The sequence below is a fragment of the Pelodiscus sinensis genome, chromosome 3 (assembly GCF_052426305.1).
Source record: "Pelodiscus sinensis isolate ZL-2025 chromosome 3, ASM5242630v1, whole genome shotgun sequence".
Taxonomy (NCBI): domain Eukaryota; kingdom Metazoa; phylum Chordata; order Testudines; family Trionychidae; genus Pelodiscus; species Pelodiscus sinensis.
This window is the reverse complement of record NC_143054.1, coordinates 124,579,895-124,593,577: the sequence shown is the minus strand read 5'-3', so window position 1 is coordinate 124,593,577 and position 13,683 is coordinate 124,579,895. Positions and strand designations below refer to the sequence as shown.

Genomic DNA, 13,683 nt, shown 5'->3' with positions numbered 1-13,683 from the left:
TATACCAATATAGCGTGAATGCCAAGGGTGTATAAAATGCCAGGGGAGTATAAAATGCAAGCAAGTTTAAAGTGGTAATAATTTATATACAATGGCTTCATCTAGACTGGCATGATTTTGCGGAAATACTTTTAACGGAAAAGTTTTTCCGTTAAAAGTATTTCCGCAAAAGAGCGTCTAGATTGGCAAAGATGCTTTTGCGCAAAAAGTGCTTTTGCACAAAAGCATCCATGCCAATCTAGATGCGCTTTTGTGCAAGAAAGCTCTTATAGCCATTTTAGCCATCGGGCTTTCTTGCGCAAAAAATTAAGGTGCCTGTCTACACTGGCCTTTTGCGCAAGTATTCTTGTGCAAGAGGGCTTATCCCTGAGCGGGAGCGTGAAAGTATTTGCGCAAGAAGCACTGATTTTGTACATTACAAAGTCAGTGCTCTTGCGCAAATTCAAGCGGCCAGTGTAGACAGCTGGCAAGTTTTTGCCAGTGTAGACACACCCAATTTGTACCAGTGTAAATAACAAGGTGCAAGGCAATAGTGAATTGAGCTTCTTTTCTAGTTTTCCTAGTTCTTCTTTCAGGCACTCTTGCTTATATGGCACCAGTTTTTCAGTGTTACAGACACATTATCTCCTGTGTCTTTCCTTCTGTTCAAAGATTTTCCCACACACTGCTTATATTTTCCTCTCTTTGTGTGCCTCTTCTCAATGGTTTTGCCTTAAAGGAAAATTATATTGACTTGGTAAAATAAAAGCCAGATTATGTCTAGCTCTCTGCAGCTGGGAGAAGGATGAATTGCAGACATGGAGAATGAGGTGCCAGGAGCATTCTTCTCTCCTGTTCAGAGACTAGTCACAATCCCTGTGTTTGTGCTCACTAAACACAAAGGCTGATTGAATCTAATATTGCCATTGCTGGAGATGGCGTGGAGAGAGTGTAAAACTATTGCTCCATCCCTGCTATACTAATTAGTGAAGATGATCCAGCTTCCAGAGAAACACAAGCTGCATCTTCTGAAAGGGTGGCAGACATTAAAAGAGTTTCTGACATTATGGAGGTGCTGATTATGACATCATAGTGATGGTTGCATTCTGAAACAATCTTAAAATGGGGCCTAAATTCTTGTTTTTCTCTTTGTGTAGATAGTTTGTCAGAGTGAAACCTTGCATAATGCACATTTTTGTTGTGCTATGTGTTTTCAAAGTAATATGGCTTTGTGTATTTTTTGATTGGAAGTATTTGAAGTTGGCTTCTTGTTGAAATTTGTCTGCCATCCTCTTTGGTTGACATGTATTTTTAAAACATTGCATGTCTACACCAAAATCAGTAAACATCTGTACAAGCAGTCCCCGGGTTACATGGATCCGACTTATGTTGGATCCATACTTACGAACGGGGCTTTTCTTGCCCCGGAGGACGCGGGTGGCGGGACCGCCCAGACGCGCCGCGGTCCTGCCGCCCGCGTCCTCCGGGGCGAGAAAAGCTGCTCCGCGTCTCCCTGGTCTGCTGTGGGGGGGGGGGGCCCCAGCAGACCAGGGAGACGCGTAGCAAAGCCACGGAGGACGCGGGCGGCGAGACCGTGGCGCGTCTCGGCGGTCCTGCTGCCCGTGTCTCCCTGGTCTGCTGGGGGGGGGGGGGCGCAGCTAGTGCGCCCTCCCCCCCCCAGCAGACAAGGCTTTTCTCGCCGACGCCTGTGGTAGAGCAGCTGGGGCGCTGCCGGGTTGGTCCCGCAGCGCCGCTCCTCGGCACTACTGGACCAACCTGGCAGCACCCCAGCTGCTCTGCCCCAGGAGTCCTGATTCAGCCGCTGCTGGTCAGTTTCAGCAGCGGCTGAATCAGGATGCCTGGGGCAGAGCAGCTGGGGTGCTGCAGGGTTGGTCCTGTAGCGCCGAGGAGCGGCGCTATGGGACCAACCCAGCAGCACCCCAGCTGCTCTGCCCCAGGCGTCCCCAAGTCAGCCGCTGCTGAAACTGACCAGCGGCTGACTACAGGAAGCCCGAGGCAGAGTTTCTTCTCTGTCAGCACTTACATTTTTTCTGGCAGATTTTTTACTCTCTTGGAGAAGATTTTACGTGGTTACATTTGTCTGATAAATATAATCTTCTATGTCAGCAGGCTGGTAAAATTTCTATCAACAACTATTTAACTGTGGCACAGCTCTGGTATCATCCCCATCTCTGCCTTCATTGCCTCACTGAACACATAATTTAAAACATAAAAACTTGGTTGTACCACACATATGACACAAACCCACAAAAGGAAAGAAATGAAGAGTCAAGCCACTTAACAGTACCTGTCATCTCCTCCTCCATCCACAGGCACACACATTACCATTACCACAGCTATTGTACATCATAGGTCATACACAACAACTTCAACTCTGCCTCACTATGGATACCAGATTTTTGGCACCTGTTTGCCACACCATCCCCTCCATACACCCACAGTAGTATTGGGAAAGAAAGTTCCATTTAAACGCTGCATGTAGGAAGTGATGAGAGGGCAGAGTTAAGGTTGCGGTACGAATGCAGTCTATGTGTAAGTGGTGTGTGTGACCGTGTGGAAGTGACGTGTATGTTTTTTGTATCACAAACATAAACTTAGACTAGTACATTGACACTGAAGTGCTGAGCATTTGCAGCTCCTATTAACTTCAGTAGCAGGCAGCTGTGAGTGCTCAGCTGCTCTAATAATCTGGCTACATGTATTTTCAATTATGAAAAAAATCGCATTGCAATGGAAGCCTCGAGAATTGGTTCAGGTGCATTTTGCCTTTTTTATCTAATGGACCTTTTCTTTGTAGCTTCTTCTTCAATGGAGTGATCACCTGTGGAGTGATATCCTTTTCTTCCCTGCTGCCATTCGAAGAGCAAGCAGTATGTTTTGAGTGATGTCTCTTTAATAGGAAACTGGAACCAGAGCTTTCTATAAGGGCTAGGAGAAGGCAATTGGATCAGGGAAATGGGGCGGGGGAGAAAACAAAGTGCAGAGACCTCAGCAGCAGCCTTTGAAGAAAAGAGGCTGAAGAAAAGTGAGAAGAAATGGATAGAAAAGAGGGTAACGTGTGTAAAGAAAATAACGTATGACATAAAAGAGTTAGGGAAAGGAAGAGAACAGAAGTAGAAACCACCAGACATATGGACAAAGCAGAAGCACAGAAAGAATATCTCTCTTCTCCTCCCTCCCCCCCCCCAAAAAAAATCCACCTCACAAAATAAATGAGCTCCTGGTTGTTGTTCTCTTTCTCTGCATTGTTTGAATTGCTAACTGGCTTAATTTTTATTTTTTTAAAATATTTTTTTTTTTAAAATAAGCCTACTCATTTTGTTCCAGTGCATATCTACTCAATTGTAAGATATGAATTAGTGAGTACTGATAGAAGATAAATGATTTAAGGAGATAATAGTAATAGAACTGAGGGATTTACACAAGAAGGCAAAGAGATTCAGAATCAAAGCGGTAACTGCCAGAACAGGGGTCCCCAGGTCATCCCCGTGTACTCACATTTCTTTCGGATTCTTCTTAAGGTAGAAACTAGGAGGAAATATAAGAGGCTTCAGTTTTTTTAAGAATAATGTTGATACAAAACAAGTTAAAGCCAGATTTTGACATGGTTGGTCACATTGAATAACAACTCTACCATGAGTAGTCTTACTGGGGCTCTTCAGAGTAAGTTGTGAATATGAATAAAAGTGTCAGAATCTGGTCCATTGAATACATAAGAAAATTCAGCCTTTCATCCCTAAGGGTATGTCTACACTACAGCGTTATTTTGAAATATCTAATTTTGAAATAGTTATTTCAAAATAATATCTTATTTTGAAATAATGTGTCTACACACAAAATGCATTTTGAAATAACATTTTGCTATAGTATGTCCACACCAAGAGGATGCTGAATTGCATTTAAGGCTGGCTGGAACTGGTTCTAGCAAGTCCTGGGTTACCTTATGTAGCTGCTGCCTGAGGCTTGTGCTTAAAGGGACCCCCCCGGATAGCCAGTTCTCAGGTTTCCCTGCTTTATTAATGGAGATTGCCTATCTCTTAGAACTGGAAGGGATCTTAAAAGGTCATTGAGTCCAGTCCCCTACCTTCATAGCAGGACCAAGTACCATCCCTGACAATTTTTGCCCCAAATGGCCTCCTCAAGGATTGAACACACAACCCTGGGTGTAGCAGGCCAATGCTCAAACCACTGAGCTATCCCTCCCCACTTGCCTGCCTGCCTGCCTGCCAGCCTACCTACCTACCTACCTTGCTGAGGGACAGCAAAGCATTTTTTTCTCTGCGTGCTGTGGTTGCTCTCACTCAGGACACCACAGCACTCTGCAGCATGGAGCTGGAGCTGCCCCTGGGCACTCTGGTGCTTCACTTTCTGCAGCTGGCTCACAGCATCTGCTGCAGCCCAACCCCCAAGCTGTCATCCGGACCCTCCGGGGGTATGTGGAGGAGCAGCTGTAGCTCCTGGATGCCAGCGTGCCCCGCCACATCTGGCATCTGGATACCAGCACCAACCGGTGGGACCCATCATCCTGGAGCGCTATGGAGACCAACAGTGGACCCAGAACTTCAGGATGAAGAAGGGCACATTCCTGGAGCTCTGTGAGTGGCTCGCCCCTGCTCTGCAGCAATGGGACATGCACATGAGGCCCACCATTCCCCTCCAGAAGCGTGTGGCCATCGCCCTATGGAAGCTCTCCACGCCAGATAGCTACCGATCTGTGGTGAACCAGTTCGGCATGGGGAGATCCACTGTTGGAGCAGTGCTCATGCAAGTATGGCAATCTCCGGCCACTGTGCCAGGAGGGGAAGTGCAAGGAGGGAATGGGCTACCCTAGGGAAAAAGGGGGAAGGAGGTGAAAGAACAACCTGGGGGGGCGAAGGTTGTTCTGTCCTGCCCGCACTAAGGAACTGCTCACGGTGGCCAGGATTGCAGAGGGGGTTGCTCCTGGGAAGTGGGGGTGTGGGGCAGTGGCAGGGAGGGAGCACTCTCAGCCATCCTGGCACCCCAGTGACTCTCACATTTGTGTGTCCCTGCGCAGGTGGACAAGGCCATCAATAGAGAGCTGCTCCACAGAGTCATCTGCCTCACTAATGTGGACACAGTCATTCAGGGGTTTGGTGCCTTGTGCTTCCCCAACTGCGGGGGGCAATCGACGGGACACACATCCCCATCTGTGCCCTGGACCACTAGGCCTCCCTCTACATCAACTGGAAGGGATACTTCTTGGTCATCCTGCAGGCTGTGTCTGACCACCAGGGCCACTTCGTGGACATCAATGTGGGCTGGTCCAGCAGCGCACACGATGTGTGGGTGTACCGCAACTCCTCCGTGTGCCAGAGGCTGCACGCCGGGACTTTCTTCCCCAACCACCACATCGGGGTCGGGGATGTGGACATGCCTCTGTGCTGGTGGGGGATGCGGCCTATTCCCTACAACCCCAGCTTATGAAGCCATACATGGGACACCTCAACCCCTCCGGACAGGCATTTAATGCCAGCATCAGCAGGGCCTGCATTGTGGTCAAGGGTGAAGGCCCATTTTAGATGCCTCCTCACCCGCCTGGACCTCTCCGAGTGGAATATTCCGCACGTGGTGGCAGCATCCTGTGCGCTGCACAATTTGTGTGAGAGAAAGTGGGAGGCTTTCCTGCTAGGCTGGATGGCAGAGGCCAACCACTTGGCTGGCCTGTACATGCAGCCCCGCACGGCTGCCAGCTGGAAGGCCTATCGGGGGGCTGTCCGTATCCGGGAGGCCCTGCAGGAGAGCTTCCACCCGGAGGAGGACTAACAGTCTGCCTGGTGTGCCCCACTGGGGGCTTGTGCCTCATTCCACCCTAGAACATAAGAACATAAGAACGGCCGTACTGGGTCAGACCAAAGGTCCATCTAGCCCAGTATCCTGTCTACCGACAGTGGCCAACACCAGGTGCCCCAGAGAGGGTGGACCGAAGACAATGATCAAGTGATTTGTCTCCTGCCATCCCTCTCCAGCCTCTGACAAACAGAGGCCAAGGACACCATTTTATCCCCTCACGTCCTTCCACTTACCCCTCCTTAACCTCCCTTCCTGATGTACAATAAAGACGTGTTCAAGAAAACAAACTCTCTTTATTGAACAAAACTGGGGTGAGGGGGAATGAAACTCAGGTGAGACTGGGGAAAGCAGGTGGGAGAGGGAAGGGGAGGGGTAAACCTGGGAGGAGGGAGCTGGAAGGGGTAGGCCAGGGAAGGAACGGGGAGGAGAAGCTCAGGGCTCAGGGGCTTGCTGGCCCACCTGTCTCCCAGTACTGTGGGTGCAGGGGCCTAGGTGTCCCCAGGGGGGGAGAGGGTGTGAAGGGTGGGAAGGAAGAAGCGGGAGGGGGAGCAGGAGTGGGAGGAGGAGCGGTAGCTGGGGAGGCAGCAGGGGCTGGAGCGGCAGGAGGCAGCAATCTCTGTACCAGGGTCTGCAGGTGGTTGCAGATGGCACGGCCCTGGGTAAGCAGCTCCCACCAGCTCTCCCACCGGAGCTGCAGGTCTTCGTGCACCCAGTGGTCGAAGGTGTAGTGCAGGCCTCGCAGTATCCCCAGGTGCTGCTGCTGGTAGTCCTCTTGGGCATGGGTCAGCCTGCAGAGTGCCTGGATGCGAGAGGATGTCCCAGGTGGGGTGGTGAGCGCTGCACTTGCAGCTGGTGCAGCTGTGGAGAAACAAGAGAAGTGGTCAGTTATCCCTGGGGACACAGTGGGTGAAGCCCAGCCCTCCTCTGCAAGGCGAGGATGACAGGTCTCCACACCATCAGAGCTGATGTGCAAGCACAGAGGCTATGTTCGGGATGTCCTGCTTTCCCCGGGAGTGGGAGCTGGCCCAGGAGTGCACCCATGTCCCCGTGCTGTATGTGGTGTGGGTCTGTGAGTGTGTGTGTCGGGGGGAGATGTCCCCTGCTTGTGTGTAGAGGGGGCTTGTGGAGGGAGGTTATCCTGCTGTGTCCCACCCCGGGGTCAGGAGCACATCATGTGCTTTCATACATACACGTGTGTGGGTAACAGGCCAAGGCCGATGTGTGACAGCAAGCTGGGGCCAACTGCCCAGAGGTGGCATGGCACATGCACAAGTTGCTGCATGATCCGTGGTCAGCAGGGCCCACATATGCAGTCCCTGGTCTCCTTCCCATCCTGCCCCCGCATAAGAGGACAGTGATGGCACTCACGTGTTGTTGCCTCCCCGGCCTCGGACGACACTGGTGACAGGCTCGCTGGGACAGCTCAGGGGTCCTGGCTGTGTGGCACGATTCCTCTGGGCTCCTGGCCCTCCTCCTTCATGCCCTGATCAGGGCCCTCTGTGCCAGGTTAATGGCCACCTGGGGGGCATGGACCATCCTGCCCCCCCAGGATGTGGTCCAGGGCATCAAAATAGGGGCAGGTGTCTGGGTCTGCCTGTTTTGGAGCTTTCCCCTGTGGCCCTGACATATGCCTGCCACAGCTCCTTGATTTTCATCCGAACCTGCTCCTGTGTTCAGATGTGGCCTTTGGTGGTCAGGCTGGCAGCCATCCGGCTATAGATGGCCACGTTCCTCTGTCTAGTGCAGAGATCATGGACATTGGAGGCATCCCCCCCCAAACCTCAATGAGGTCCCTGATTGCCGCACTGGACCAGGAAGGTGCCCACCTTTTCTGACCCCTGGGAGCTGGCAGACTGGTCCTGGGGAGCAGTGGAGGGCTGGCTGTCAGTGGCTTGCTGGCTCATGGTGAGGCCACTGGGTCAGGGGCAGCAAGTACTGGCTCTGGGCTGGCAGGCCTGGATCTGACACAGGCACTGTGGCCAGACTCTACCCCTTTAAGGGCTCCCGGGGGGTGGGGGGAAAGGAGAGGAGTTTTCCTGGTTGGGGCCAGAGTGGCCAGCAGGGCACCCTGGGAAGGGCTGGAGGCCGCCTATTTTGAAATAGCCCCTATTCCGTGTCTACACAATGCTTATTTCGAAATAGTAATTTCGAAATAGGCGCTATTCCTCGTGAAATGGGGTTTGCCAAATTCAAATAAGCCCTCCACTATTTCAATTTAATTTTGAAATAGCAGTTGGCGTGTGTAGATGCTAGTAAAGTTATTTCAAAATAACGGCTGTTATTTCGAAATAACTTTGCTGTGTAGACATACCCTAAGTGTCATTTTTCACCATCTATATTAGTTTCTCTTCATACCAGCGCAGCAAATATGGCAGTGGTAATTGTAATCTTTCATATCCACATCTATAATATAATTATAATTGTGTGTACATTTGGCATAAGGGAAAATCTACTTGTTCTACTCCCCATCACAGTATTGACTCTTTCAGGTGTCATGGTGTCACTTTTTGGATTGAGCATACAATCTCTAGAATGAGTCTGAAACAAGACCCTTTCTGAGGTCACTAGCATATATGAACAGGTGCATCATGTTAAGTTACTCCTACTCTGTGGGTTAGCTGTCACTCTCCCAAAACCTAAATGTATGACAATGACCTTTTAAACTGGATGGCAAAGACCTTGCATAAAAGACATGACACAAAATAGAAGAAAAAGAATCTTGAAATTATGTGGATTGATTTAAAAAAATATATTACTTGTTTTATAATCTCCATTTTAAGGTCAACACAGAAATAAATAGTGAGGCAAAACCAGATTTTTGCAGGACACAGGTAAATCTCAGTCATCTCTTCATCAGATGTATTTGATCAGTCTCCTGCTTCAAGGAAATATTGCAAAGCCCAGGGCATTCTTTCAAGTAGCACTAGCTCCTGCCAAATCTGGCAACCAGCACGACACAGTACTACTCAAACTTTGTGCACAGTTTGACCAATCTCTTTGCTTCTGTTCCCACTGTACCAATAATCTCTCAGAGAAGCTGTCCCATTACACCCAATGTGATCACTAAAAGTGAGGGGACAGTTAGAGTATGTCTACACAGAAGAACTAAAGTCAAATTAAGCTACACAACTTCAGCTATATCAACTGCATAGCTTAAGTCAAAATAGCTTAATTTGGCTTTTGGCGCTGTCTACACAGCAGGAAGTTGAAGGAAGAACAATCTTCCTTCGACTTCCCTTACTCCTCATGAAATGAGGGTTACCGTGAGTTGGGGTAAGAAATCCTCCAGCTCAACACTATTTCAAAATAAAGGCTTGTAGTGTAGACGTGCACTATGTTATTTTGGAATAACATCAGTTATTCCGAAATAATGCTGTGTAGACTTATCCTTAGAGTGATTTAGCAAAAGGCCAAAAAGAACTCAAAAGACCTCTGTCAGAATAGATATACACACACTATGACATGTGTGACATATACCCATGCCAGATATATTCGCTGTACATCTAGTCCCATAATTGGGGAGATCTACTTTAGACTATGTAGACATATAACTACTTTAACACCATATACGAGATACTGGTCATATTTTCCCCCTGTGATTTGGTGGCCCAAAGCAGCTGAAAAAAATCAATTTGACCTGCTACCTGGTCAAACTGACTGGGCACAACAATCTGTACCATCCATATCAGTTCCCACCACAGAAAGCACATTGAAGAAAAAAGCTGCCTGGTCCAAGTACAGCTGCTAGTCTCTGGCAGTCCTGCCTCCTGGAATGGCCCTTTTGAGCCAAGGTGGACATATGTGATTTATAGCAGCCCTGAGGCTTCCCTAAATTGTAACATAGGCCACAACCAACTCTGTTCAGACTAGGATTGGAAGCTACAAAGGTATAAAGCCACTTTGATCTTTCCTCTCAGAGCCTGCATTTGCCAGACCTGAGAGTTAGGGCAAGTGAGCAGAATGAAAATAGTGGGAGACCTCAATATCTTCACAATGCCACATAAATGGTCAGCCTGCTCTGTCAAATGCTATCTCATGATCAATTTGTTTTCTGCATGACTGATACTAAAACTTACCACTTAATGTACACTATGTTACTAGTGGGACAAAGGCAAAGGCTGAAACCAATGTTGTCTTCTTTTCTAATGTCAAAAATAAAACGCTAAAACCCTTGTAATGAATCATGAAAGAGGATTAAGCTTGTCTACTCACTCTGCTTTTCAGCTACCAATAGTTACTGCTAGACTTTTGTTTAAAAACAAATGTTTTAAAATAACCCACAAATATTTAAACACAAAAACAAGAAGTCTGTTGGTGGGAGGGAATTTAACATAAATGTGGCTTTTAAGTAAACTATAATCTCTTCATTCTGTTAATAAACCGCCCTTCTATCCACTCTAGCATATGGAGAGCAAACAAAACAGATGGGGGATTTCCCTCTGCTGGTTTCTTTCTTATACTGATGGTTGTTTTCAATTCACAAAACTCTCAGCTGTCATCTCTGATTTATTTTCTCCGCAGATTTCTGTTCGGGTTACATTGCTACTGGCTTCGGTGCATTTCTTTCCACACGATTCCCACTCCCCCTGCTTGTGCATAGAGCAGCCAACCAAGATTCATGCCTATTATAATAGCCCCACGCTGCCTTTTGCACGAGTCTCACAATGCCTTGAAGGCTGTGTGGCTCGCATTTGTGTTGGAGCATGATAAGAAACGTATCGAGGGAAACGTCTTTTTTTTTTCGTTTTGTTGCTCGCTTTCAAGCCCCCTCCTCTTCTCTGTCTCTTCCTCTTGGGAGGGGAGGGGGGCGAGGAAGCAATTCGGGATAGAGACCCCGCATGTGTAAGCCTCTCTGTGAATAATGAAATGTTTAAGCCAATCAAGCCAGCCCTTCCGACTAGGCCCGCCCCCTATTTGCTGGCCAGACTCCTCCCGCCCTCCGTCACTCCCCCTCCGGCCCCCGCGTGCCGCTGGATGCAGTGGGAAGGGAGCCAGCCCCGCTCCGCGCGGCGCACACGCGCCAAGGGCGAGGAGATTCCCGGCGATAAACAATAGCCGCCTGCTGAGGTCAGCCCCTGCGGGAGCGCGCCAGCCCTGTGCCGCCGCCGCCTCCCGCCCAAGCCGGCGCTGTCCGCCCGCCGCGGTGCTGAGCCGGAGCAGCGGCGGCGGGGGGGCCACGCTGGGGCATGGGAAGGGAAGGCGGCAGCGAGCCCCGTCCTCGCCCCCCCGCACGCCGCCTGGCCGGGCCTCTCCGGCGCTGAGCCCGCCGCGGCCATGGAAGAGGAGCTGAAGTGCCCGGTGTGCGGCTCGCTGTTCCGGGAGCCCATCATCCTGCCCTGCTCGCACAACGTCTGCCTGCCCTGCGCCCGCACCATCGCCGTGCAGACGCCCGAGCGGGAGCCGCACCTGCCCGCCCTGCTGCAGCCGCGGGCGGCGGGCGCGGCGGGGCCCGGGGGCGCGGAGGCGGGCGGCGGCGGCGGCGGGGAGCACGCGGACAAGCTGAGCCTGCACAGCGAGAGCGACAGCGGCTACGGCTCCTACACCCCCAGCCTCAAGTCCCCCAACGGGGTGCGGGTGCTGCCGCTGGGGCCGGCCCCGGCCGGCTCCTCCTCCTCCTGCTCCTCGGCGGCGGCGGGCCCCAACTCGTCCCTCACCTGCCCGCAGTGCCACCGCAGCGCCTCCCTGGACCCGCGCGGCCTCCGCGGCTTCCCGCGCAACCGGCTGCTGGAGGCCATCGTGCAGCGCTACCAGCAGGGCCGGGCCGCCGCCAAGTGCCAGCTGTGCGACCGCAGCCCGCCCGAGGCGGCCGCCGTGGCGTGCGAGCAGTGCGAGGTGCTGTACTGCGCCGCCTGCCAGCTCAAGTGCCACCCGGCCCGCGGGCCCTTCGCCAAGCACCGCCTGCTGCCCCCGCCCAGCCTCCCCGGCGGCCCGGCCAAGGCGGCGGCGGCGCCGGCGGCAGGGGGCGCCCCCCGCAAGTTGCCCACCTGCGCCGACCACGAGCTGGAGAACTACAGCATGTACTGCGTGAGCTGCGCCGCCCCCGTCTGCTACCAGTGCCTGGAGGAGGGCAAGCACGGCCAGCACGAGGTGAAAGCCCTGGGGGCCATGTGGAAACAGCACAAGGTAAGTTTGGGGCCGTGCCGCCCTCACCCACCCTGCAGGCAGGGGCCTGAACTGGCACTTTGCTCAAAATAGAGCAGCCCGCCACTGCCTCCGTATGTGCCATCTAGAAGAGTTTCCTAGAGACAAGGTTGTGTTAGCCAGGGACTTGCGCTCTGGGACAGTCCCTAAATGTCCTCTCCCAACTCCAGCCAGCCCCAGCACACCTATGGTAGGGGGGCTACTAAGATTCCCCTGAATTTGGAGAAATGCTCTGCTACCCCTTCAGGAGAGCGGTACAGTCACTTCATGTCACCTGATGCAGAGCATATTTAAAGGGGGCCAAGGATTTAGCCTCCGCAACCAGAAAGAAGTAGGGTAGCATTCTCTTTCAGTAGCAGTTCTTCTTGCAGGGGTTGGATCAGAGGGGGACAATGGATGACTCACCCTAGTGTCATGATGCTTATCTGGACATTGAAGCTTCTTCATTCCATGATTCTATAGCCTTCAGCTTTCCTTTCCCTTTTACATAACTGCAGTAGCCCCCTAGTCCTTCCTCCCTTCTTGATTATGTCCCCATTAGACCCTGGGCACCATATTCCCTTCTTATGACCCAATAATCCAAACACTCCCTTCCTGTGATCTTGCATTAGGCCATAACATCTCATTTTTCAGCTCTCAAACCAAATATGGTTTCTTTCCAAATCCAAGTGAAATCAGAGAGGCAGACAGTTGTTGGGCCTTCAACAGCATCTGTATTTGTCACTTTGCTGTCAACATGTCAGCTCCCCACGACTCTTCTGCTTTTGAAATGGAGGTGCCCTTATCAACTAATCGGATAGTGGATGCAAATTGAATTGACTATTCGATTAGTTGATTAATCTAACTTTAACATCCTTACTGCAGAGTGGAAAGTTGTATAGAGTTTATTGGCAAGTGGTAGTTGGGCCTTTCAGAGGGTTGTGTGGCAGCTGTGAGCCAAAGTCATGATAGAGTTAAGGATGGAGGAGGTAAGAATCTCATTCACATTGATCCAAAACCTAGTGATGAGTAGTATTTGGTTAGGGAACAGATGAAGGCTTGGCCAGATTGTTCCAGTCTGGTTCACTCATCCCTAGTATAATTTGAAGCATTCAGGGAATCTGTTGTGGGGGGGGGGGGGGTGTTGCAGATAGTACTTTCACATCAGAGGGGTTTGCTGATATTTGTGTGCAAGATGGGGCTGCTGGGTAGTTTAATCATGAAGTCTTTGTGTATAAAAAGCTGTGGTAGTTCTATATCCTTTTTGGATAAGAGACCAAGAGGTGATTGTCATAAAATTGATTTGAAGCAGTAGCCTTGCCAGGAAGTCTGGATTTTGATTGGATTAAGAATTAATTATTAATACTTTACATGTTTGGAGTGCTCATCCTCCTCAGCACTTTACAAAGATCCATACAGCAGCACCAAGGAGGGACCCACCCAGAACTCCCAAACATGAAAGAAGAGCACCCAACTGCTATAACCTTTCAGGTGGGGCAGCATGCTTCCTTCTGTGGGCTACTAAAGAGGAAAGGCTCACCTCCTCCCTATTCCCTTTGATGTGATTAGGTCCTTTGTGATAGTGGGAAAGTATTTAATAATTTCTTGCTATTGCACAGGGATAGAAAATTCTTGTGCCCAGCTCAGTGGCTTGCCCACACACTAGTGCTGATGCAGAACAAACGGCTTCAATTTGTAAAAACTCATGGTAAGATCCCAAATGACATCCACTGCACAGAACTTAATTTATTG

General features: G+C 50.6%; 1 protein-coding gene across 5 annotated transcripts in view; it reads left to right on the top strand.

Moving 5' to 3' along the window:
- Window positions 1–10,803: 10,803 nt before the first annotated feature.
- TRIM67 (tripartite motif containing 67) overlaps window positions 10,804–13,683 on the top strand; it is a 47,404-nt gene continuing 44,524 nt past the window's right edge. For all 5 annotated transcript variants that reach the window (XM_089777358.1, XM_014573037.3, XM_075924699.2 and 2 more), the window contains exon 1: window positions 10,804–11,934. In XM_089777358.1, the coding sequence (XP_089633484.1) occupies window positions 11,086–11,934 (849 nt within the window). In that variant the 5' untranslated portion in view covers window positions 10,804–11,085. The remainder of the gene's footprint in view (window positions 11,935–13,683) is intronic.